The sequence below is a fragment of the Chamaea fasciata genome, unplaced genomic scaffold (genome assembly GCF_029207755.1).
Source record: "Chamaea fasciata isolate MVZ Bird 193981 ecotype frontalis unplaced genomic scaffold, bChaFas1.0.hap1 SCAF_8, whole genome shotgun sequence".
NCBI lineage: Eukaryota > Metazoa > Chordata > Aves > Passeriformes > Sylviidae > Chamaea > Chamaea fasciata.
The window spans coordinates 19,760,130-19,787,428 of record NW_027094093.1 but is presented as its reverse complement, the minus strand read 5'-3'; the positions used below and the strand labels follow the sequence as shown (position 1 = coordinate 19,787,428).

The window sequence follows — 27,299 nt, the reverse complement described above, 5'->3', positions numbered from 1 at the left end:
AGAGGGAAAAAACTGAAATTACAATCAAATTAAAATTACATCCAACAATGATCATGTGGGTTTTCAATATTGTGTATCACTATACTGAAGAAGTATTTGAAAAACATAAATTAGCCAATAAATTGTGTGAAGTGCCTAAGATCCTTATTAAAATGCAGTTTGATATACTTTCTCTTTGAACATTTTAAATTACTGTGTGGTGAATGATTACAAAGGGTTAATATCACTACCTGGATTATCATTAGGGGGAACAAGGTATTCAAGGAATGCCAGGACCACGAGGCCCCCCTGGAGATGGGCTTCTGGGAGAGAAGGTATGATATCTAAATCAGAGATAAAAGTGAGATAATGCCCTAGATGGAAGCCAACACACTCAAAATGCTCTGTTACAGTCAGTTCTCATTGAAGGCATGTGAATTCTGTGTAAAGGGAGCCCCAGACCCTAGAAGATTATATTATTATTAGAAGTTATATTGTTATTAGAAGTTATATTATTCCTTTATTATTAAAATAAATATTAGATTTAATATCACTGTATTTCACCTACCTGCTGTGCAAAATTTTGGGACTATATCAGTGTTAAGAAAAAGAGAATGGTGGGTTGGAATCAGTTTTCAGATGTGATCACAATGGCTCAGAAAGGCTACACAGTCCCACAGTCTACTAAAAATCAAACCAAGAAGCACTAATACATCTGTTTGCTATGCCAAACATCCTTTCTGGGCCAAAATGTTTCTCCAAGTGATATTCCCATTATTCATTTCAATGACCCCCCTGGATTTCTTTTCTATTTCTCTAGTATTATCTTATTTTTCTAAGGCACAGAAAATAATTTCTATCATGCAATATCCAATGAAACCCCCCAGTCTGCATGTAGTTGTTCGAGATGTTTCCTTGTTCAAACCACTTCAGGTATTTTTTCCCATAAAAAATGCTTAGCCAATTACTACTATTATTAATGAAATTCACAAAGTATCAATTTATTTAAGTGATCTCTAACAAAGATTTCTAATTCATGTCACAAGCTTAATGTGGATTCAACCAAGGCTAGTAGAGAAAAATTTGAAAAGTGTAACAAAAAGTGACTTACACTCTCTGTCTGCTTACCACCATGGTTTTAAAGGGAGATCGAGGAGCCACAGGTGACAAGGGGAAAAAAGGAGAAAAAGGTGATGTGGGTGACCCTGGTTTATCTGGAGAACCTGTGAGTAACTCAGGTTTATCACATATGTCTTCTTAAACCACTCAAAAACAAAGCTAGGTTGTGTGTTCTTCTTTCTATTTAACTACATATAATCTGAAACACTTAAGAAACTGAAACCATTGAAAACTTTAAAAGCACAAAAAAGACGTCTACTTGATTAATATCCCACTTCCCACATGGATGTGGTTTCTTCCTTAAGGCAGTTGTCATGGTTTAACCCAACCAACAACTAAATACTACACAGCCACTCGATCATCTACCCCCCAGCACTGGTGTGATGGGGAGGAAGATCAGAAAAAAAATTTTAAAAACCCTAAACAAGTCGAAGACTCATGGGTGGATATAAACCAGTCTAATAATTGAACCAAGGATAATCACAGTCATAATCATGAAAAAGTCAGGTAATGCTCAGTAAGATTGCTCACCACCCACTGATGGCTGCCCAGCCCACCCCCGAGCAGGGATGGGCCCCTCCCGGCCGACTCCCCGGTCTCTGTGCTGGATGTGCCCTCCCAGGCTGTGCAATGTCCCTTTGGCCTGCCCGGGTCAGCTGTCCTGGCCGTGCTCCCCCAGCTCCTTGTGCAGCTTCTCACCAACATGGGAAACTGAAAAGTCCTTGACTATGGGTAAGCACCACTTAGCAACAACCAAAACAACAGTGTGTTGTCAACATGATTCCCATAATAAACTGAACCAGCTACTAAGAAAATGAACTCTATCCCAGCCAAAACCAGGACAGCAGTGAAAGAACTGAAAATCAGTGATCCAGTGGGAGACTTGAGGTCATCCAATTCCCCTAAACCACCTTAGGAGGTTGCAGGTACTACATGCACAAGCCAGTGCATGTGCATCAGCAGCACACTTTTTCTAGTTTAACTTCCTATTTGCCAAATATTATTCTAATAATGGTATCGATGAATTCGTATTCTGAAAAACAATGTTAATATCTAATTGCAAAAGCTTAATTAGAAATCACTGTTGCAGGGCAAAACTGGACCAAAGGGAGACCAAGGCCTAACAGTAAGCAAATTCCATTATTTAAATCCCATTACAGCAAGATATAAACAACACTATCAGATGAAATGTAGCCTTTTAATTATTTTGGAAAGAGCTTTCTGATTAGAAGCCATCTCAGTAATAATATAGAAAGAAACCAACTCAAAGATTTCTGATTTTTTCTCATCTACTTTATGCTGAAATGGAATTAAAAGTTCCTGGTGACTTTAGGTATTTTTCTGCTATATGTTCTTTTATAGCTAGTGTTAGATCACCCAGGCATATACTTGCTGCAGGAAGGGTTTTTTGCAAGGATTTAGGAGTCTAAAGAGCAAAGATCTTCAAACTTGTCATTGTCTGTCTGCTATGAACTTATTTATATTTCTGCTAAGCTTGTACCACACTTGAGCCAAATCCAGTAAAGTATGTCAATGAGTATATACATACTACTACGGTTTATGATGGAAGCTGAGCAGCAGCAGAAAAAGGTTGTATTTGAAAGTCTGACTCAATGCCAGATGAGTCCTGTCATGCACTTCAAAAAATATGACAAATTATTGCTTTGAGAAACACTTTATTCACATGTCACAGAAGCTATAATTTTTCTGAAAAGACAGCTTTGAAGGCAGCAGTTTTGGGGTTTTGTGCTGATGAAGGCTGAGCAATAGAGTGGGCCAGGTACATCAGGGCTGAAAATTCCCAATTCCATTCAGTATTGGTGCTCTGGTATATGTCATCTCACTACAAGTAATCCTATGCTTCCTAAAGTTGGGTCTATTTCTCTACTCCCAGTACATTTAAAAGGGATATAATATTATTCAGATGCTAAAATATTTATGCCTTTCAGTTTCAATGAGAACCAATTAACCACAAAACATTCTTTAAAATAACAGGGGCTAATTGTTTTAGATAGAGACGTTAACATGTTGTCAAGTTATTGATCATTGTGTGCATATGAAATAGTTCATTGTAAAATGTGGAACTCATTCCCAAAGACAAGTTTGGAGATTAAACAGTAAGATTTTTCTAAGTCACTGTAGGACACCAATATTAATTATAAACAAAATCTTTGTTAGTGTCAATATTATAACTCATTTGAAAGAGGCAAGTTGTAAAATATTTTAATATTTTTTTTTCACATACAGAGAGAAGATATAATTAAATTAATTAAAGAGATATGTGGTAAGGACTCAGGAAATCTTTATGTTCAGATTCTGTATTTCCTTCATTACATTTGCATTCTTCTTTTCCAAAAGCATGCCAAATCAAGTCATTGTGATCTGGGTTTCTTTTATTTTTCCTTTGTAGGTTGCAGTATTAAATGTAAGGAAATTCCTATGGAGCTTGTATTTGTGATTGACAGCTCTGAGAGTGTGGGACCAGAAAACTTTGAGATTATCAAAGACTTTGTAACTGCTTTAGTAGACAGAGTAACTGTAGGCAGAAACGCTACCAGAATTGGCCTTGTGTTATACAGTTTAGAAGTTCGGCTAGAATTTGGGCTCCACAAGTATCCAACCCGACAGGATGTTAAGCGAGCAATTAGGAAAATGCAATACATGGGAGAAGGCACTTACACAGGAACTGCTATCCGCAAAGCAACCCAGGAAGGATTTGCTGGTGCTCGAGCAGGGGTGCGGAAAGTAGCTATTGTGCTAACAGATGGCCAAACAGACAAGAGAGAAGCTGTAAAACTAGATCTTGTTGTTCGAGAGGCTCACGCAGCAAGCATCGAAATGTATGCAATAGGAATCGTAAATACTTCAGATCCAACACAGGTTGAGTTTGTGCGTGAGCTAAATCTGATTGCTTCAGACCCAGACACAGAACACATGTATCTCATTGATGACTTTAACACCCTCTCAGGTGCGTTCATTGAAGTTTTATTCTGCCTATATCTGATACTTTTCACAAGGGGGCAGGGTGGGGGAGAAACATTTTCTTTGTGGATATGTTTTGATGTTGCAAAGTAATAGAAATCTAGAGATGGAGATCCCCTTTGTTTACGGCGTTACATTATGAGGCAGCACGCCAATGGGGGCATGCCACCCAGGCTAGGAAAACAGCTGCTTAAACAAGTTTTCTAAGATGCATAACTGCTCATGCGCTGAAAATCTGCTGACTGTAAATCAGAATGAAACCCATTGCCATAAATGCTACTTGTTCACTTCCCTGGGGAAATAACCCATTTTCACTTGGTTATTCACATCAGCAAGATAAGTTATTTTCCCATTACCAACCAGTAGTTGTTACTAAGCTTAGATGAAAACCCTTACGTGAGTTCATTGTATTTTCTGCCATGCAGAGAACTTACATGCTGGCAAATTTTTGACCAAAACATCCACACTCCAAAGAGTCTGGAATAATCTTCTTAGATGCGTGTAAACAATCCAGAGGAGATCTGGATTACATGTGTATTACTGACATATATAAGTAATCCAAATTTTAAAATTGAATTTCTCAGTATGACAAGTTTTCTACTTTTTTTTTTTTAAACAGCTCTGGAGTCCAAATTAGTGAATCAATTTTGTGAAGATGAACATGGCACCTTTGTATACAACCATAATGAAAATGATGCAAGTACAAGTGGGGAATCCTTCCATTCAGTATCTCCAAGTTCTTTACATTACATACTTCAGAAGAACAATGTTAATAGACAATCACTTTCAGCACAGACACTTGGAGAATCTACAGTAAAAAATCCTCTGAGTCTTGGCCATTTTCCTCAACCATTAGCTCCGGTATGAAAATTCAGCAGGCTTTAAAGAGCAGAAATTTTAAGTATATATCTTTCTGTGCCACCTAACGTAATTTTTTACCATTTCCCTTAGTTTTCTACAGGACAGGTACTTTAACTTGGTATGCTCAGAACTGGTTGTTCTGAGTAAGAGCTCTGATGTTGCATGCAGGCAATTAACTAATAGCTGTAACTTATTTCTGAAATTGTAACAGGACTCCTTTGTTTAATACAGTAATATTTGTGCCACAGTGCAAATCATAACAATATTAAAAAGCAATTACACTGTTACAATTAAGTCGAAGAACAGTAATTGGACTCAATTGTAGGTTATAATTTTAAGTCTATAAATTAACTTCTGTGAAGCTCAGCTAAAAAAAATATTTATCCCACATTTAGATATTACAACTTTTCTGGTAAGACAACCAGGAGAAGCTAAAATTGTGGTTCTGAACACTGAGGTCATGGTAAATGGAAAGGAAAAATACTAGAAAATCTCTAAGTAATGGAGTGCTTGTTCATTTCGAAACACTTCACAGTATCTGGAAAGAAAAAAAAATCAAATGCTTATTTCAGACCAACATACCTCCTGCAGTCTATGAAGAGGAACAAGATGAAGAAGAACATCCAGCCCTTCTAACAGTAAACACTAGAGGTATTTCTATTGTCATTCATGTCTTCATTTTCATTTTTGGCTGATGAAAAATCAGTGTCTCATTCTGTTTGTTTTCACCTGCAGCTGTGTTACCATTATTGTCATCTAAACAACCACCATCCAATAAAGTGATGACATCATCTCTTTCAACTGCAGGCCCCACACCAAGACCCGGTGGGTTATAGATCATAACTGCTTTTTCATTTTGTTCCCTCTTCAGCTGGTACTAACTTTTAATAAGGCTTTAAATCAGAATCATTTTGTTTCATTCCACAAAGATTTTGTGAGTCTGTGATACGGAAAAGAAGTCATTTCAGGATTTTATAACAGATCTAGCTGCAGCTCTTGTCTTCCCAAGTTCTGGATCTCACCGCTGCACTAAAAGTAAAAGCAAGGTTTTCTCTAACCTGAGAGGGAGCTCCTAAGGGGATCAAAAAGAGAATGTAATGCTCACTGAGGGTGGGCCAGTCACCAGGTCATTCATCAGCCAAGAAGGGGCAATCTACAGAGGTGGAAGGCTCCATTAAAGAGAAAGATAGTGATTTCAGAATTGGACAGAAAGAATGTATTTCTCTTTCAGAGGAGCAATAGGAAAAAACAGTGTATAGTCGTTTTAAGTGTCATAATTAGCTGCGTGCTTAAAGGGTTGATTCTTTTTATATGAAATGCCCAAATGTATTTTGTTCATCATTTGGGGGATTTTCAGTTCCAGTGATAGTGCATTATGATGGGAGCAACAGAAGAGAGGGATAGAAACATATTCCCATGTTTCCTGGAAACAGTGGCAAGACTTATTTGGTCTCTGCCACTAATGTTTTTTTCAACAAAATACCAGTTGCAAAACACAAAATATTGGTCACAACATTAGACTTCACAGAAAACTATTTTCTATCTCATGGTATTACTAAAGTGAGTGAGACTAGATTAGTATGTCACAGTCTGTAGATATCTGTAGGAGTTTTAAATTCAAACTTAGGTACATAATTACTACCATTTATTAGATAAGTATCACAAATATCTTACAAAAGCAAGACAAGAGTTTTACATTCCTCTCAGTATTTTAAAGTCTCTTCTCCCACACCACAAGGAGAACTAATGTACAGCAGAAGGATGCAGCAGATATAAAAACAGCAGATGCAACTAGCTTACAGCTCTTTGGCTTATAATTTCTGTTTGCTCACAAGACTGGTTGCATGTAATCAGATTTCAAAAAATATATATTTTAAAATTATCATATTCATTTTGTTTGCTCCTTTTGCATCTGGAGCCATAATACTATTATTTCTGGAATTACTAGAAACATGCCAGTAAAGGAACAGTTTATTTGACTACTAAGATGCGCTTACAACTTGCCTTCAATATTAACATCTTTACAACTAGAAGTGAATCTTAAACTATTGTGTTATAAACAAAGATTAGCAAAAAAAAAAAACCAAACAAAGTAAGAGTTTTAAAGGTAAAATCTACGGAATACAATTGACTTTTACACACTGAATTGTTGTTAGACGGACCCAAAAGAACTATACTCACACTGTCCAGTTGTGCGAGCAAAAAAGGACATTTATTTGGGATTCTGACTTACATAGTCTTTGGAGTTTGATCAGGGATTGGGGGACGAGGCTGACACTTCTTTGACCCCACTGGTCAACCTAGAAGTCCATCAATTTGTCCTTCCCCCAGGAAGGAATGCACAGTTTTTCAAAACATCACTCTTTGTTTATGTTACAATGCTGAGAACTCCAGTACAGAAATGCAAAACATCAGAAGGCTGAAAAAGACAGGGCGACACTGAATGGTTTTCTATTCCTCTTTTTCTTTCTCCATTTTAGAAAGCATTGTGGACCTGCGGTGCGAGCTCAGGCTGGACCAAGGGCCGTGCCGTGTTTATACCATCAGATGGTATTATGATAAACAAGCCAATGCTTGTGCTCAGTTTTGGTACGGTGGCTGCGAGGGAAATGCAAACCGCTTTAAGTCCGAACAGGAATGTAGACAGGCTTGTGTGGTTTTTTCTGGAGGTAGGAATTAGTCTCTACATTAAAAATGATAAGGTTGAAGCTATTGATTGTTTGGCTTTTTTATCAGGTATCCAGCATGGTATCTAAAATCAAACCAATTAATTTACAGAATGCTAACATTATGAAGTCGTATGCCCACTAACTAAAAAAATGTCTACTTATGCAAGCATACTGGAATACTTTTAGAATTTATTATATGACATAGAGATTATAATGAAATGGCAAATTTTCAACAGTATGAAGAGTGCAAAATTTCCTTTTTTACTCAGTTATAGTAAGTCCAGTGTTGCATTTGCCATAGCAATTGCCCTTCCTTCACCCAGATCTTTAAATACTACCATTGTACAATCACTAACTAGACCTTATTTTAAACTACATATATTGCCTTGGAAACAAATCCTTGGTCATTGTGTAAGTTCTTTTCCCTTTGTTATGGAAATTTGATATTTGGCATGGATTCTACAATGAAAACTTCACTTCTTTTAAGTGAAACTATTCTCACAAATAGTATTTTACTATTTAAAGCTCAAAATAGCAACTTCCAAATTACATACAGAGTAGTACTTAATACCAGTAAATACAACAAGCACATCAACTTGTGACCTGTGTGCTCTCTGGGTCAGAAGACAGGGAGGTGGTTCAGTTACCCACCTTTCCTAAACACGTCACAGGTACATTTCATCCTTTTTTTTCAGTAAACTCTCCTCAGTTTTTATTAGCTAACCAAGATCCAAGACAATTACAGTGAAAACACACATCCAGAGATTTCTATGAGTGCATATACCAGTATGGTATTACTGTGCTGGGTTAGTTCATGTCTAAAATGGTCCTTCTAATGTGTTTCTCTTCAGAAAGCCAAGTCTAATTTTTAAATATATTTTAATATTTTCATCTTCCTTAGTTAACTATTTAAACTTATGTTTAAAACATTAAACAAGCACAGTTTATTGTTTGCCACTGTGATACTCTTTTTACATTGATGTCTGCCTGTATATGTTGCATTTCCTGTTATTTAATATACTTTTAAGCTTATTTCCAATAAAACATTTCGGGTTTTACTGCCAGGACAGAAAAAGGATAATGGTACCTTTACAGGACTAAAAACTTTCCTCACAGCTAAATTCCACTCACTGCATCATGCCTTTCTGATAACTGGATTTCTGCCACAGCCCTTAACAAGGCCAAACGGCTCAGATTACGCACTCCTGTATGTGAAACTCGTCGATCATTTTTAGTTCGATTTATGTGGTTTGGTGTTGGTTTTTTTTTTCCTTCCTGAGCAAATGGTAACTTCAAGTGTATCAACAAAAAACGGAGTTTGGGCTCAACCAAAACCACCCTCCTTACACAACGCTCAGCCTGCCAGGGCCGGAGCGAGGACCAGGCACCACTTCTCGCCCGCTGCTTTATTTCATCCAGCTTGTGTCAATATCCGGATGGGCGCAACGGGGTCCTCACCAACACAGGGACAAGCGTTAGGCAAAGAACTGCCGAAGGACAAGTGTTTTCTTACGATTCTTATTCGGAGTATCGTTTTTTAAATTTGAAAGTGGTAGAACACCGCAATTAAGATTTGGATAGTTTGCAAGTCATTCCAAATGAAAAATAACACATCTCGTCTCTTTTAAAATAAGCCTAAAACCACCAAACAAACATCCAGCCTCGCAAATCCCCAGCGCTCGAGGCTGCGTTACCAAGAACGCGAGGGTCGCTCACGTCTCAGGTTTTAGCGCCTCAGCCGAGCCGGGGGAGGAGCCGGGGCGGGCACGAGTGCGCGCGCGCTCCCCGCGTGCGGCGCCGCAGCCAATCCCGGCCGCCGCGGGAGCGCGAGACACCACCCGCCCTCCCTCCCACCCCGTTGCCAGGGCGGCGCGCGGACTCGTCGGGGCGGGTGGCGGCCATGAGCGGGGTGCTGGACGTGCTGTGGGAGGACAGGGATGTCCGCTTCGACATCTCCCCGCAGTGAGTGTCCGTGTCCCGACCCGGCCCTGCCCTCACAGAGGCGCTCTCGGGCCCGCCCGGCGCCGGTGGGCGGCTGGCTGAGCGCTGCGTCCCGCAGGCTGAGGCCGACCACCGCTACCGGCGCGGTGCGTGCCGGGAGCGCCCCGGCGTGTGCCGGGAGCGCCGCGGTGTGGCGGCGGCCGAAGAGCGACTCGGCCGGGCGGGACAGGGCGGGCAGTGCTTGCGGGGGGGTCCGCTCACCGTTTCCAATCTAGAACAAAAACAAAAACAAAACAAACAAACAAAAAAACTAAACAAAAGGTTGGACACTGGAGGACTGAGGGAAGAGTGCACACTTTTTCTAGCTGGGCTTTTCTAGCATTGAGAAGTACAACCAGACTGAAGGCGTGTGTGTGCGGGGACGGTGGCACAAATGGTTACCAGGACTTGCCGCCCCTGCCGTGCAGTTGGCATCCTCCTCAGGGAGCGGGGCCGTGACTGTGCAGTATTTCAGGAAATTCGTGTTTTAATTACAGATTTTGTTTCTATCATGCCATGCATGAAGAGTTTTGACGGCTATTGACAATACGATTAAAATACAGCAAAAATTCACACTGCATTTATTGTGTAATTAAGTAGTTAGATCAGTTAAGTAAAGCAAAATAATATATGAACAAATGAAGACCTCACCAAAAAGAAAAAAAAAACCAAAAACAACAACAAGAAGAAAAAAAAACCGCCACCACTCTTTATGGAAAATTTAGCAGAGCATTTCACATGTTCTTATACATGTGATATTTCTTTTGCTGGCATTTCTTTTACGAGCCTAGCTCCACTCCTTATGATCTGAAAGTACATCAAGAGGCAATAAACTCTGTCCCCTAAAAATTACATGAATGCAAGTGGATTCTTTTTTGCTTTTTCGTCCAATTTCCACTCACTTTGTCCTTATTTTGTGGTATAGTTTTCATGGTCACACTTGCTACATCAATATGTATTTATTCACTGTTATAATTTAATAATAAAGATTAATATTTCTCATCTGTGAGATGTAGTGAGAATTTCAGGTGTGTGAAGTTGATTTGTATGTATGTATGTATGCATGTGAGGGTTTTTCAGTGCATGATGAACTGAGCAGAAAATAAAGGAAAATGAAGCAGGGGGAAAAATGGCCTTATTTTTGGAAGATAAATTATTTTCCCATTTTTTTAGACAAATGAAAATGAGACCTGGAGAGGTCCTTATAGACTGTTTAGAGTCTGTTGAAGATACAAAAGGAAACAATGGAGACAGAGGTAAGGAAATAGTAAACTTTCTTCTATTTAACTTGTGTAGATTCATGAAGGCCAGGTCAGGTTTCCATTGAACTCTGTATCAGTACTCTGTTGCACAGAAGAGATCCTGCCTATTTCACAGATCTGCTTCAGAGTGTTTTCTTAAAGTTGTAGGAAGGTGATTCTTGTCTCAGAATTTGTTTAGAATTTAAAGCCTTGGAGGAATAATCCATTTATAAACAGTGTGATGCTGTTCTGCTGTAATCCTCTTAAATGCTCAGTTTGTCCCACGCTGTTTTTAACTGAATCAGGAAGGAATATGTAGTGGGCAGGGGCTGAAGTTGCCAGCATGCTGAGATGACCCTTCAGAGGGGTTGGATGTGATACTCTACAGGGTACAGAATGGAATAAATTTGCATATGGCAAAGGGGTGAGGTTATTCATCACTGCTGTGATAGCTAACTCACTGCCTTCCCCTTCTCCTCCCCAGAGCAGTTCTGCACTGATTGTGTCTACATTTTTACTGTAAGCATCTGCATTGAAATCAGTAACTGTTCTTGGATTGATTTTGAGGAATGCTGGTATATATTAGAGATTGTTTCATTTGCTCCTTGTTGGATTTTCTCTGCTAGCATTTTAAGCATTTAAATGGTTAGTGATTTGGTGATTTTTCTGGTGGGGGAATTTTCCTGTGCTTTTCTTCTTTTTCCTGTCAAGGGGAAGGAATATTCTGTTGTTTCAGAATATTTCATTTAATGGAATTTATTTAGATTAAAAATAGCTACGATGTTAATCTCCAGGCAAACTACTTGTGACAAATTTGCGGATCATTTGGCGCTCGCTGTCATTGCCCAGAGTCAATCTCTGTAAGTATTGCCTTTTGTTTCCTTTGTGGTGGCTTGCTCTTCCTTCACAAAGTATTGATTTCAGTACGGAATACTGAAGTATAGCTGTGTTGCTCTTTAAGGTCTGAAATAAACTGTTGCTAATTAATCTCTTTATAATATAGGAACTGAGATTATAATTCATAGGAAAATAGTAATATTCGATATTTGATGGTAATTTCTCAGAAAAGAAGTTGAATGTGTCTTCAGACATATTTTTCATTTAGCCAATGTGGGATTCATTTGTTTTTTTAGAAACAAAAGTTTGAGTTTCATCATAAATTGCTTTACTTGTAGCTCTTGTTGCCACCTGTTTATTCACATTCTGCATTTCTCTATTTATTCCCCACAAGTACCTGCCTTTCCAGTTTAAGTATTGTAAACTCTGAGTAAGTTTGTCATTTTAACTGTATGAATTAAAACTGTATGAGCAGTTATAAGTTTGCGGGTATTTAATTTCATGTGCTGAAACACGGGCAGGACGCAGTTACTTTGTACACAAATTATTTCCAGCGCTCAGTGTGGAATCCCTTTCTGTGGAAATATTTATTGGGTTTGACAGTACTCTCAGCAGCCAGAGTTGGTCCTGATTTGAGAACATCACTTGACCAAAGAACCTCCTAAGATCCTTTCCAGCTTAAATTAGTCTTCAGGGTGGTGATGACAACCCAGGGCATTAACCACAAAGTGTAATTCTCACAAATTGCATCCAAAGCTGTGCTACAAAATTCAGTAATATACTTTGTAATTTTGACTGTTACTTTTCTTGTTCTCAAAAGAATGTTTTTTCTCCCTTGACTTTTAAGCTGTCGGTTACAACTGTGTTATAAATATAACTACAAGAACTGCCAACTCAGTAAGTTCCAAAAAAATACTTTTAAAAATAATAAAAGTTCTAATTAGTTTCTTATACTTATTGCACTATATCAACAAAAATCTGAAAGTCTGCTTGCAAGAACAGTAATAGAATAGTAACAAAAGTTTTGTTTTAAAAGTGGAGAGCTCTCAGATACATAGCCTGAATGGAATTGCATGCAACTGTGTAGCTTCTTGTTTGACTTGCCACAAAGAACTAGCAGGAAGATGATGTAGATTTCCTGGGCAACCATATGATAACAAAATCAAAAAGAATATTTCAGTCATGATATTGCAAATGCAGAGCAGGCAGGCTGCAATAGTTTTACTGTTGATGGAACTGCTAGCTGGTGAAAAAGAAAAATAAGTTTAGCTGAAGACAGTAGTAGATTAGTGGTAGAATCAGGATTACCTTCATATACACTGTTTAAAAAAACTTAGACAATATCTGAAGATTATTTATCATTTGTACAATCAGGCTACTATCTTGCCAAAACGTAAAATTTCATTTTTTCATTACAGAAATTGAGAGGGCAGACAGAAGCTCTGTATATACTGACTAAATGTAACAATACTCGGTTTGAGTTCATATTTACCAATGTTGTTCCTGGAAGTCCCAGACTCTTCACTTCAGTTATTGCCGTGCACAGGTAGTGTACTTAAAATACTGTTTGATCAAGGACTCAAATACAGGAGACTGCAACTACTGAGAGACACAGTATATGACTGTCCATATTCAACATTCAGAAAACTTTCCCAGAAGAGAACAATCTCTGGAAGGAAGGGGGAGAATGATCAGAAATTCTAGTAGATAACTGCCTATAATGAAAATTAATGTGTATTTATACTAGTTGTTGGTCACAATTTATACAACTTCTGTGTGTATAAACTATCTGAACACATAAGAGTATAGAGGAGCTAATATCAGTGTGCATTTTCTAGCTACAATTTCTGTCTCCAATAATTTCCCATAATTTCAGACCATGTAAAGGAAATGAAGGGTTAAATCCTGGTCAGAACTCTTCTTCATCTGCAAATCACTGGATGCTTCCCACCTAAAGACAAGTCACCTGGGTGAATGTGTGCATAATTCATTACCATGGGTGTCTATTTAAGAGCTATGGAATACTGACATATATATTGGATGTTTGTGATTTAACCAGCACAGAAAAATAAAGGATTGTTAATGTCCATGCTGTGTATAGCATGGGACCCAGAGAACCTATGCTTTACAATAGAGGCTGGGTGATGACTGTCTTAAGGGGAAAACAGTATAGACATGAACAATACAGGAGATGAAAAAGTCGTTAAAAAACAGTTTTAAATTAAAAAAAAAAAAATTAAGGAAGGCTGGAATATACTTAATTATGTTGAAGAAGTTTTAATAGTACTCTCAGTTTTGTGCATTATGGTGATAAGAAAATCTGAAAATATACATTTTATATCTATACTAAAATAAAAGTAAATATAATAAAAAATGGAACTATGTATGAACTAATATGTATTTTATATTTTTTGCAGAGCTTATGAAACTTCCAAAATGTATCGTGACCTGAAGCTGAGAAGTGCATTGATTCAAAACAAGCAGCTGAGATTGTTGCCACAAGAGCAAATATATGATAAAGTCAATGGAGTTTGGAATTTATCAAGTGACCAGGTATAGTAAAGATTCCAAATATATTGACTACAGAAAAGATAAAATCTTTCAGTTTTCATCTAGCAATTGTACTCCTATAGTTTTGTAATCTCCAAGGAATTACCCTTAATGCTGTTCATCAGCTGATGCATGCAGAGAAACTGATCCTATATATTTGCTGCTACAACAAACTTTCCTTTTGGTAAACTGAAGTCTACATGACCTGGCTAATATGCAAGGAACTAGATACACAATTTCTGTTAAAAATACATATTTATGAGTCTAAAGCTCTGTAAGATTCTGAAAGGAAATAGTATTGAAGTGCTCTGCTGAATATTTGTGTGTTTACATGCAGTTTTGACTAAACAGTATTAAGATTATATTGTCTTTTGATTAATGAAAATTGAAAATATTGGAAAGGATTCTGTGTCTTAAAAAATTAAAAAAAATTAAGATAAAAATAGGAAACATTTATTATTTTACAGTGGGTTAGTTGCAAGCATTTCCTGGAGCAGTGAAATAAAACAGGAGCTGATATTTCTGTCTGTGCATTTTTAGTCCAGAATAGAAATATGATCCACTCTGACAAGCTAAAAAGTTCTTTCCTTTACATTCCCTTGGCACACATCTCCTCAATTACCTAAGTTTAACCCACGTGCCGTTGTACTTACGCTTTGTGCCAATTCCAGATCTGTACAGTTAATAGCACTCTCAGATGCTTCGTGTATTCCCATGAGGTTGGCTGGGCTGTGACTTGATCCAGCTTTGCTGCAGTAGTAGTTACTCCCAGCTATTTGCATTACCCGTGTTCTAGTAGCCTTTAAAGATTGGGTCCTGCTTCCTTGCAATCAATAGAAACATTTCAACCAGTTTTGGTAGGGAAGAATCGGGCTTTTAGTGAATAAAATATGAAGCTGTACCTTGCTTATATGTAAATGGATAGTAGTAATCATCATGTTTGGGGAAAAAAGCTCTGTACTTAAAGCAATTCTAACTTAACTTTTCTTTAATAGGGAAATTTGGGAACATTTTTTATTACTAATGTGAGAATAGTTTGGCATGCAAATATGAATGACAGCTTTAATGTCAGCATACCATATCTACAAATTGTAAGTATCTTCAACAACCATTTTCAAAATGAAACAGCATATGCTCAAGTCTTTGGTTAAAACTCCCAACTTACCAGAATTTTATGTCATATCCCACATTCAGAGAGGAATTTAGTCTTGCCAGCATCAACCACAGTATATATTTTCTTTTCTGTCCAGTTTAGTTGGGGGATTTCCTGGGCAGGTGCAGGTGTTGAAAATGGCTTGTATTTCAAATTTTTTAATATTTACTCTAATGCTTCATGCCGCCTACTTACGGTGGGAATAATGATCTGTGAACCTGATGTTCAGAAATTCACTGTTAGCACTGTTACCACTTGAATAAAATACATTTCCCTGAGGTTTCAGAAGTTCAGATTTGTAATGGTAAATGGGAGGGAATGCTGGTAGCCAAGCTTCCAGAGCCAGTAATTGTATTATTACAGTGTGAAAAACCAAACTGCAGTAGTTACAAAATATTTAACAGCATTATACCTCTTTATTATTAGCGTTCAATAAAAATGAGAGACTCAAAATTTGGCTTGGCACTTGTGATAGAGAGTTCTCAGCAGGTAAGAAGCTTTAATACCCTTTTTCTATTGATTATATTTTAATTATACATATGTACAGTATTTCTCTACATGCAGTATTTTTATATGCAATATTTCTCTAATTCTGAAGTGTCATGGGTCTACTTTTAAGTTACTTAGAGCATTCCTTCTGTGTGGCCTTGTGAAAACTTAAAAAAAGTTCTCTTCGCACTGCTTGAAGTGTATGTTGTGGTCAATATGGCTATTGGGAGTTACATTTTTTTCTAGGCAAAGCAACAATAGGCCAGCATGACTAGCTTATAACTGTCAAATACACTGTCTTCTGACAGATTATCTTTGGTATCTAATTTATTCTGTACTGTATGTAAGACCACTCTTTTGAATCTCTTTCATTATTTCCATGTGTCTGAAAGGTTCTTTAATAACAACATCAAGACCTAACAGACAGCATTTGCTGAGTGGCTGGGAAGAAATAGTTAATACCACTTCTGAATTTATCCCACCCTTGTTTGCTTGTGGTTTTCTGTATAAGGAGTTTGTTCCCCTTTTTTATAATGGGCTAATGGTTAAAAGCTTATGTACCTCATAGAGGAACATTGTCATTATTTTTATTTCACCCATGATTCAAGCTTTCTCAGCAAGCTGAAAATTGCTATCATTAAGCTGGAAATCACTATCAAGGAGAAAAAAATGTTTAAAAAGTAAGACTAATAAACAGATGCTGTCTTTTTTCTCTGTTATATAGAGTGGAGGATATGTACTTGGTTTTAAAATAGACCCTGTAGAGAAACTACAAGAGGCAGTTAAAGAGATTAATTCACTTCACAAAGTTTATTCAGCTAATCCTATATTTGGAGTGGATTATGAAATGGAAGAAAAGGTACTCCATTTATTTATTTTAAATTAGATACAATACTGTTTTAAACAGTAATAAAAATATATTAAACATATTAGATATGTGAATTTACTTACTACAGTGTTATAATTTGCAGCCTCAACCCCTTGAAGACCTAACAGTGGAGCAGGTTCCAGATGATGTGGAAATAGAAGCTGATGAACATACAGATGCTTTTGTGGTAAGCAGCTGCACAAAAAAACAGAAAAATAGAATCATTCTTGTTTGGTTACTCAGATTTAAGCAGTGTACAGCTGTAATCCTCTATTAAAGATAAGCTGCAACTGTACTTTCTATATTTAAAACACGTCTACATGCCTTTTATTGAACATCCTGATTGTTACAGGAATTTATTCTGTGTATAAATTTTTAATTTAAAAACAAACTATTATTCAAAATAAATAGTAGGAGATATTTAAAAAAACAGTTGTATGTAGTTTCTCAACACATTAAAATCGGGAATAGCTTGAAAGTCAGCAGTACAGTATAATCAGATACATAATATTAAAACAATAATTCACCTTCTCTTAAAGCAGACAAATAGATGGTGATGTCTATATGCTCAACATTAATTTAAGATTCAAACTTGGAAGTTTTTTAGAAAGGCAGCAGTAATTTTACATTACTATGTCTCCCAGTATTTTGGGAAAATTTACTTTAAAATACATTAGGTTGCTTGATTGACCCTCTTTAAATGAATTTCCAAATGTAGTGTGCAACCCAGTAACACCTGGTTCCATGATTGATTGCAAGGGTAGATGGCACATGTTTTCAGATGTTAGCCTTGATGCATTGACATGTTTTCTTACCAATCTCTGAAATCTGGTAAATTAACAGGCACAGCACAAATGTTATTTCTACTTCTTTTAATTTTGCCGCCTTTTACTAACATGGATAAGCTCTTGTGTTTTCCTTTCCCTCTTCCCTAGCTTTTTGACTTCTTTCTTTTCACTTTTGCACATTTTTATTCAGTCTTCAGCATATTTGAAGACATACCTTTCCTTAAATGGAGATTTGTTTGCTCTGTTGGTGCCTTTGTCACCTGAATTAAATAACTGTGCTTTGTATATTGTCAAACAAAAACTGGAAGCTGAAAATGGTTAGAAGGTTGTTGCTGTAGGAGGCACAGGTTGCCCAGGACCCAAGGAGTGGCTACACACCAATATTCCACAGTACTTGCCACTGCAGGAAAGTGCTTGCTTTGCTGCTCCTCACCAGTCCACAGGGGCAGCTGAAGCAAGACTGGGCTCTTTTTGGTAAATGAGATCTAGAACCTACTGGTCCAGAGATTTCTAGAGTGTGGATATTTTCAGAAATCTGATATCCCTAGGAGTCTGAGCCTTAATTTCCACTCACACAGAGCAGGAAAGATGGCATCTCTTTCCCACACCTCTATTTATTGAGTTGTTCTATTACTCTAAGTTCTTTTCTTAGATTGAATGTGATGTCAATGGAATTTTGATATTACACGTTTTAAGCTAGTTTTTGATGTTGAATAGTAAAAGCTGCTGCACATGAGGCAAAAAAAATACCAGGATGCTGTCAGTTTGTCTTCATATTAACATTCCCTATAAAGTGTTTGTCAGTGCACAAATGTAGTACAAAAATGTTGCCATTTAAAAATCTTTCTTTATTATGATGGTAAATGCAAAGATTGGTATTTAATGAAAAGTACCTTAATCCAGTGGTATCTAATCTATAATCCAAAACAGAAATCTCTGTTAGAACCCTTTTGTAAATTATTTTAACATAGAAGTAAAACCCATATAGACTGGATTCTTGTGGAAGACCTATCCAAAACAGTTTTGACCCCAAGGAATAATTAGCATATGTGGTTTTTAGACTTCTTTTTTCAAGGTTCTTTTTTGGTTTCCTTTGCAGGCTTACTTTGCTGATGAAAACAAGGTAAGGAGATACTTTTTCAAACTATCAAATTTATGATGATAAATGGAAAAACATAATTAAAAAGTGCCTCTTTTTGTATTTTCTCTCATATGTCATATGTTCAAAAAGCAACATGATCGGGAGCCTGTTTTTTCAGAAGAACTGGGACTTGCAGTAGAGAAGCTAAAGGATGGATTCACGCTCCAAGGACTCTGGGAAGTAATGACCTGATTTAGATCGGCAAATTTGTTTCCTAATCAGGGAAAAACTTGGTTCTTGCTGGATTTAGATCTGTAGAAGATAATTTAGAAATATCAGAGTAGCTGAGAAGGAACATGCCAAAGCTATAGAGCAGGCAAATATCATATAATAAGTCCTCAGGTTATGTCATAAAAGAGGGATTATTCCGAAGCCTTGTATGCTTAAGAGCTTTGCATTCCTTGTGTTGCCCGTCTGAGCCGCGGAGGAGAGGCGCTCTGAGGCCGACGGGCGCGGCTGCTGCGGGGAGCGCTGCCCCCTGCAGGCCGCCCTCGGTCACGGCGCCGCGCACTGCGAATTCCCTCTGCCTGCCGCGCTGGGAGCGCCTGGGAGACCCCGCACCACGGGCATGGCAGCGCCATTTCACGCGCTTGTAACCTCCCTTGTTTGCAGGATTGTCCTCTTTCTCCCTCCCCTGACAACACAAATTCGGCTATAGTGTTTCAGACACCATTTTATGGCGAGTAGCCACCATTTTTTTGATAACTTCACGGCGTCTGTGTTAATGTATTGCCCTTTGGCTGCCAGGACCAGGCACTGCTTTGCCATTTTACACAGTACTATGTCAGAAAACGAAGCCTCTTCTTTTTCTGCACATGGAGACCACTGTCTGAGACAGGGAAATGTGAGGTATGCAGTTTGATGCTCAATTTCAAGTATTTATGTATTTATACAGAGTGATATATTTTCCCATAATGGATATGTTCGAATTAAATTTCCATAACTTGTTTAATGATTTGCTACACAAAAAATACCATCATACATAGAACATTTTGTATGTAGGCATATTGGCTGCGTTATTGATAGCTTTAAGAAAAAGCAATCCTGTTCCAAATAATAGCTTTCATATCTCATAATTTTGCTAAATATATATTCAGCACATATTATTCCAAGTATTTAATTGTAATCCAGATATCCTCATACAGTGGTTGTTTGTTTGTTTTTGCTAGAGCACTTTTTAAAGCAATGATCTAGAAAACAGGCCACATGCAAATAGCTTCTGTGTGTGAGTCATTAGACCTTTTATGATGTTATGTGTTATAGAGAAATGAGTCATTTATTGTTTAAAGGAAGACACAGCTGTTACGTCTTCTAGTGAGATAAAACCTCTGTGCTGTTTTCTATAAATGGAAAAAGTCAAATGAGATCTCCTCTCAGCTGTTGTTTCAGCAGCTGACTGTTAAAGTAACAGTGGTGTGAATGTAATACTGGTGTTGGTGGAAAATCTTTCAAAATATGAATTTTCATGAAATACTACCTATATTGAAAAGCAGTCATTACTTCAATAAACTTTGATAATACTATGTATCGTTGTGAATCTTGCATTCAAGTAGTTGTATTTTGATCCTGTTTCCATTACATTTGAAGAACATTTTACCATACAGGTGGAGACTTCAAACTGACTTATTTTGGAAAGCAAAACTTTACCTGAAATAACATATATTTTATGTCTAAACAGTAGTGTTTGGTTTAAAACCAAACGGATATTAAGAAGCAGCCCAAAATTTCGAGGTCTTAATATCTGAAGAAATTGTATATGTGATATGGTTATGTATAAAAATAATCTTAAAACAAAGGCAGTAGATACAAAGTTATGGAGTTTTTTAGTATCTTTATGACTGCAGCAATGAGCTGTATTAAGCAACTCTGAAAAAATGAGCAGTAGTTAAAACTGACAACTCGATTAATAATACTTCTATTTCAGAATATTTAGTAACATGTATCTGTGCAATCTTGCTCATAGCTGTCTCATTGAGGGTCAGATTCTGCTGTCCTTACTCATGTCAAATAATTTATTACATTGCTCATAATCTTACTGATTCAATGTGGAGAATGATGGCAAAACCTGACCATAGTGACTAAGAGCAACAGTTGCTTCTTTCAGTCTTTGACAGCTGCAAGAGCGACTCTGTTTTTCCAAACCGTCCATCCCAAATTCCGACCTGTAAGAGTATGTACCTATATTTAGCTAGTGAGATTAAGTTGCAGAGGCTTCAAGCAGGGCAAAAAGCACATTGGTCTGCCTTTTTTACAGACAAACCTTTGGGCAGACAACAGCTAAGGCTTTCTACTCCCTCCCCTTTCCCAAGTGTTTGCAAAATGGATTCCCAAAGGGAACTCACTGAAGAGCTCAGACTTTACCAATCTACCCTCCTTCAGGATGGCCTCAAGGAACTCCTTGAAGAGAAAAAGTTTGTAGATTGCTCTCTAAAAGCTGGTGACAGAAGCCTGCCTTGCCACAGATTGATTCTGTCGGCATGTAGCCCTTATTTTCGTGAGTATTTCTTATCTGAGCAAAACGAAGAGAAAAAGAAGGAGGTAGTTCTAGATAATGTTGATCCCAACGTCCTGGATATGATTGTCAAATACCTTTATTCAGCAAGTATTGATCTCAATGATTCTAATGTGCAAGATATTTTTGCTTTGGCCAGCCGCTTTCAGATCCCTTCCGTATTCACTGTGTGTGTCTCCTATCTTCAGAAGAGGCTTGCTGTTGGTAACTGCCTGGCCATCCTTCGGTTAGGTGTTCTGCTTGATTGCCCAAGGCTTGCATTTTCTGCCCGTGATTTTGTTTCAGATCATTTTGTGCAGATCTGCCAAGAGGAGGATTTCATGCAGCTTGCCCCGCATGAACTTATCTCAGTTATTTCACCTGACAGTTTAAATGTAGAGAAGGAAGAACTGGTCTTTGAAGCAGTAATGAGATGGGTCCGAACAGACAAGGAGAACAGAGTAAAGAGCCTGGGGGAAATTTTTGACTGCATACGTTTTCGTCTAATGCCAGAAAAATATTTCAAAGAACAGGTTGAGAAGGATGATATAATTAAAAGCAACTCAGACCTTCAGAAAAAAGTAAAAATTATTAAGGATGCTTTTGCTGGAAAACTGCCTGACTCTAGCAAAAGCACAGAAAAGTCAGCCAAAGGGGAGGTGAATGGCGATGTCGGAGATGAAGATTTACTGCCTGGCTACCTAAATGACCTTCCCAGGCATGGCATGTTCGTCAAAGACCTGATTCTTCTGGTTAATGACACTGCTGCAGTAGCCTATGATCCTCTTGAAAATGAATGTTACCTAGCAGCCCTCGCCGAGCAGATTCCCAGAAATCATTCCAGTATAGTCACCAAACAAAACCAGGTCTATATTGTTGGAGGACTCTATGTGGAAGAGGAGAACAAGGATCAGCCTTTCCAGTCATACTTCTTCCAGGTACAAGCTTTAATTTTTGGTATAATAATAGGTGCTTATAAGGGTCACTGAAAAGTGTTCTGACTCCTGCAGGTGGGTTGTCTAGTCTCTTTGTATGGTGATGGAGAGAAGTATCTAGAGGGAGTTATTTTTGTCTCAGAGACAGAAATGAAACTGAGGGACTCGCATCTTCTTTTTCAGGATTAACCCCTGGTGAGAGCTGAGAAAATATTAAAAAGATTAGTATATTCTATCTAGGTACTGGCTTTTATTAAGGCCCAGATTTTTTATAGTACAAGATGTCTAAATTTGGGTCTAATAATATTTTTGTAAATACTTGTTGTGTATTTTTGTTAACTTTGATGAAAGTTGGAGTGCTTTAGCTGGTTTAGATCTGATGAGATGTCTTTTTTTTTGCATCTGAAATACTTCCATGACAGCAGTAATGTGTTACTGCTGTCATGGAAGACATACTTTATATAACTACTATATGTCGACTATACTACTATATACTACTACTATATAACTACTATAACATACTTTATATGTCGACATCCATTTCCTGAAATCATGTTTGTTTGCTTATCATCTTTAAGCTTGCTTGCTGCTGCTAATCCCTATAGTTCCAACACTTGTCTGCATTACCCACATGGCTGTTGTTCTCTCCAAAGTATTGATGTGGTGCCAAACCAATCTTCACTTGCTGATCTTCCTTTTTTCACCAGTGAAACATTGTATTTGGTAGCTTGCAACCTGGGAGAAAACAAGGCTGCCACTGGCTGGAAAATGCATGACAAGTTGATGCCCTATCAGTAGTAGATAATGTCATCATGCAGACTTATAAAGTAAGCTGTGATCTCTGAGGGGTACGTCTTCTCATTACCCCACCCAGATCCAGCTACTGGGGAAATCCATGTCCAGGAACTACATTTCACTGTTGCAGTAAAACTTCCTGTCCAACAGGGGTGGTCTGTCAAATTTGGGAGATGCATTTAGCATGGAAACCTAGACTGTGGAATGTACTTCTGGAAGAAGAATGTCACCAAGCTAAATCCTGAACTTTATTTTGACTGAACTTTCTTTTACTTTCTATAAAATGCCTTTACCCCCACACAAACTCTTATCTTACTCTCACTTCCGGTACCAGTGTCCAGCAAATCTATATGCAGTATGTCTGATAAAATAGTTCTTTTTGAACATTAGAGATAATTCAGGTTCAATCAAAAGTTCTCAGATCAAAACAAAAAATACGTACCACACTTCTAGGAAAATTCTGGTTTATTTTGCCATCTGTCCTCCTGCTGCTACTTCTCTGTAGGTGCTTTCAGCATACTGGATGTGAATTGAGAGAGCCCTGAGATACTGCAGAAAAAATGACATCAATATTATTGCCAAGGGAGCTGCAGCGATTTCCTATTTTGCTTAAGAGTGAAGTCTTTTTGTGTCTTCAGAGATCTCATGAACTTTTGAGGGTGTTTGTGATGAAACACACATCTGTAGCCCTAGAGATTCCAAAAGAAACATCTGTGCCATTTGCCATGGGACATGTCCTGATCAGTAAGGAGAAGCAAGTCTGGCTCCTCATTGTAGCGATGACTACAACCAGCTAAACATACAGGTGTGGAACTGCAGGAGTGGCTGCTCCCTCGGGCATGAAGAAGAACCACTTGTTCTTTCCAACATGATAGGGAATCAAGAGTGAGGGACCTTTGTATAAGGAAGAAGAGCTTAATAAAGAGGCAGGAAAACAGTGAGAGTGAGCAGACACAAAGAGGATTGTATGGCATTGACTCTGCTAAATCTCAGCACAATGAAGCATGGGTGGGTAGGAGACATTCATTAGCTGCACTGAGGGAAGGGTAGGTTGTTCAGGCAAGCAGATTTGCTGTTGAGAGACACTGGGTGCCAGTAGATAAATTCTGTGGAACAATATTCATTGTGTAGATTTTTACTCTTTGCCTTTCCTAACCCCTCCTGTTCTGATGCTCTTTCAGCTGGATAGCATTGCTGGTGAGTGGGTGGCCCTTCCTCCACTGCCGTCAGCCAGGTGTCTCTTCGGGCTGGGAGAGTCGGACAACAAGATCTATGTAATAGCAGGCAAGGACCTTCGCACTGAGGAGTCACTAGATTCAGTATTGTGCTATGACCCTGTGTATGTTTTCAATTTACTTATGCCCACTGAGGACATGTAGATGGCCCATTGTTAGTTGAAAAAACCTAACAGTGATCTTCTTGTTCCAGGGCAATGAAATGGGGTGAGATCAAAAAACTGCCCATCAAAGTATATGGCCATGCAACTATCTCAAACAATGGATTGATATATTGTCTTGGTGGAAAAACTGATGATAAGTGAGTTTCTAAGTCTTTTTATGACAATTAATAACATTATCTTCTTGACCCTTAATAGATAATATGTCCTCACACTCAGAAATGAGAGTTTCCCTTTTCTGCATCTTTGGACTAAGGTTGCTAACAGTCTGGCAGAGTATGTAGGTATGTAGGATATTTTATGGTAATATGAAATATACTTTATGGTATGTAGGATATATTTTTTGGTGATAAAGTAGATTACATATAAATTGTAATCCAACTTGCTTTTTTAATAACCAAATTTTACTTACACTGCAGACAAATCAGTAATACATAGCAATGAGGACCTTCACTGAATGTGTTCTTTCCTTCCAGATAGAAATACCTTGGTGCCCTGGAATTATGGTCTGTTCTTCCAATTTTCTGACCTGTGATACCTGTTATAGCTTAATGGGTATGACATTAGGAAAATAAAAGTTTTCACTCATATTGAACATGTGGTGGTAATTTTTAAGTGTTTTAAGTGTAAGGGGATGTTTAAGATAAAGGTTTGTCATACCAGCCAAAACACCATCATAATCTTTTCTTTACATAACCTTTGCTATATATTCCTCTACAAATCCACCCGAGTACAGTATGCTGGGAAAGGATGTTGTCTCTCTCCTCAAAGGTACAGTGAAATGGCTGCCTTCTGTAACGCAAACCCTGTTTGATTTATTCCTATGGATTTGAGTAGTGCTTTGTAGACATTGCAAGGATTCTAAGATTAGATGCAAGAAAGGAAAGACGTGGAATAGATAAACCTATACAGTCTGCCTCAATTAAATCTATTTGGAACAAGTCAAAAGTTGATTCAAAATGATCACTGGTTTTCTTTTTGCTCCCCAGGAAATGTACTAATAGATTATTTGTGTACAATCCCAAGAAAGGAGACTGGAGAGACCTGGCTCCAATGAAAGTGCCTCGCTCGATGTTTGGAACAGCCATCCATAAGGGCAAGATTGTCATTGCAGGTGGTGTCACTGAGGAAGGCCTTACTGCATCTGTTGAAGCTTTTGATCTGACCACCAATAAGTGAGTGCAATATTCAAGCTATTTTAATCAAGTGTTTTATCATCTAGGCTTTTAGGAGCTGTGAGGTAAGTGTCACAAAGCTGTTCAGGTACGTATACTCCCACTGAGACATTTAGTCTACTTTTAGTCACAACTTCAGCAACAACAGCAGCAATTTACAGAGTGGGTCTCTAGACGTTCTTTCTGCACACCCCCACACTAATTTTATTATATTAATGCCACTTGAAATAAATATGTGTTTTGGAAACTATAGGGGAAAATGAGAATAACTGGGGAACAATATGTCTGTATGAAGCTTATTTATTACTGAAGAATCAGGGAATCTGTAAGAAGTGGTCCATGAGAAGAGATGTCTTAACAGTGTAATTCTGTCACTTAAGAGTAGCAGAAGTCCCTGAGGGGATGGAGACACTGCAACTTACTGCTAATAAATCTCAGAATTTTTTCCTTTTACTAAACCATGGCCTTGGTACCTGAATTTGTTGTCCACAGAAGTATTTTAGTGCATTCAGTCTACAGTATTTCTTACGTGTTTAACTTGACTTTTTCTTTTCATCCTTAGATGGGAGATAATGCCTGAATTTCCTCAAGAGAGAAGTTCCATTAGTTTAGTCACTTTAAGTGGAGCTTTGTATGCTATTGGAGGCTTTGCAATGATTCAACTTGAATCTAAAGAATTTGCACCTAGTGAAGTCACTGACATATGGAAGTAAGTTTAATTTTAGTCACTCTTTCCTTGTTGAAAGTCTTATCTAAAATTGAGGTTTGTAGACACTGGAGGCTTAACACTATTTTTCTGTTTATTTTCTGAAAATGAACCATAGCATGGTTGACAGATAAAGTTTGTCAGAAAGTAATAAATAAACATGAAACTTGGATCTAATGACTACTTCAGCTTACTAATTATTTGACCAGTCCAAGTCACCATCTTCAGCTTCTTTAGAAGAGTAAATTGCCATCTCTTGGCAGGTTTAGCCTTGCCAATAAAAACATTGTGACACTGTGATGTAGAAAAGCATGTATACACTGAGGCCTGTACATGATGTGTTGATAGTCAAATGAGTAACAGTTCCAAGAGAATCAGAAGTCCCTATCTCCTAGATTTTTCTGAGATAATCACAGCAGCAGTGATGAGACAGCATATCTCTGCTGCAACTCTTAGTTGCTAATGTAAATTCAGCAGTTTTAGTTGGCAGTAGGAAAGAAAACCCCCCCAACTTTATATGCAAGAATCTGAAGGAATTCGGAAGGGATGCTTAAAGAGGAAGGTTTTTTAAAGCATGACACAGGTCAGCAACAAGCTTTAGGGACCAGAAAAAGAATAACTTGTGTACAAGAACATTTTTCTGTTCCGGAGTAGAGGACAAAAACAGCCTTTCATGGCACCCTTCAGCAAATGCTTGCTACAAGCCTTTGCAACAGGTGTACAATCCTCCTTTTCATGTATGTGTGCTGAAGCATCAAACTCAAATTTAAAGAAGCTATTTTCTAACATTTTTTTAAATGCAGGTATGATGATGAGAAGAAGGAATGGGTTGGCATACTGAAAGAGATCCGATATGCTACTGGAGCCTCCTGCCTGGCCACACGCTTAAACCTCTTCAAGTTATCAAAACTGTAAACAAAATGCTGGAAGATAATATATGGTGAGGGAGTTTTGATAGGCTCTTCTAGTTTTGGTGCATGAAAATATCCCCAAATTGTACAGTTTTCTAGCAGCATACTAGTCATACTGGGAACTGTTAAACAGTTCATTTGTCTGTCCACTTCTTAAGATATTTCCTAGCTAATCAGCAACCACTGAATTTTTGCCAGTGTTTTAATTTCTAAAGGGTTATAGTTAATGTTGA

The 27,299-nt window shown here is 37.8% G+C and overlaps 3 protein-coding genes across 3 annotated transcripts in view; all 3 read left to right on the top strand.

Annotated features, from left to right (window-relative positions):
- The window catches only part of LOC136292981 (collagen alpha-1(XXVIII) chain-like), a 32,359-nt gene extending 23,690 nt beyond the window's left edge, over positions 1-8,669 (top strand). The window contains exons 27-35 of the mRNA XM_066189256.1: positions 246-314; positions 1,124-1,204; positions 2,189-2,224; positions 3,346-3,382; positions 3,509-4,066; positions 4,700-4,893; positions 5,514-5,592; positions 5,677-5,766; positions 7,422-8,669. Coding sequence (XP_066045353.1) covers positions 246-314; positions 1,124-1,204; positions 2,189-2,224; positions 3,346-3,382; positions 3,509-4,066; positions 4,700-4,893; positions 5,514-5,592; positions 5,677-5,766; positions 7,422-7,621 — 1,344 coding nt within the window. The 3' untranslated portion in view covers positions 7,622-8,669. The remainder of the gene's footprint in view (positions 1-245; positions 315-1,123; positions 1,205-2,188; positions 2,225-3,345; positions 3,383-3,508; positions 4,067-4,699; positions 4,894-5,513; positions 5,593-5,676; positions 5,767-7,421) is intronic.
- Positions 8,670-9,483: 814 nt separating this feature from the next.
- On the top strand, positions 9,484-20,174 carry BBS5 (Bardet-Biedl syndrome 5). The gene is made up of 12 exons (XM_066189997.1): positions 9,484-9,572; positions 10,764-10,846; positions 11,626-11,691; positions 12,516-12,565; positions 13,087-13,214; positions 14,086-14,221; positions 15,214-15,309; positions 15,798-15,860; positions 16,585-16,719; positions 16,832-16,915; positions 18,616-18,639; positions 18,748-20,174. Exons 1-12 carry the CDS (start codon positions 9,511-9,513, stop codon positions 18,847-18,849), a joined length of 1,029 nt encoding a protein of 342 aa, XP_066046094.1. The 5' UTR covers positions 9,484-9,510; the 3' UTR covers positions 18,850-20,174.
- Positions 20,175-20,894: 720 nt separating this feature from the next.
- KLHL41 (kelch like family member 41) lies at positions 20,895-27,087 on the top strand. The gene is made up of 6 exons (XM_066189996.1): positions 20,895-22,086; positions 24,060-24,217; positions 24,307-24,414; positions 25,264-25,449; positions 26,012-26,158; positions 26,959-27,087. Exons 1-6 carry the CDS (start codon positions 20,977-20,979, stop codon positions 27,068-27,070), a joined length of 1,821 nt encoding a protein of 606 aa, XP_066046093.1. The 5' UTR covers positions 20,895-20,976; the 3' UTR covers positions 27,071-27,087.
- Positions 27,088-27,299: the final 212 nt, after the last annotated feature.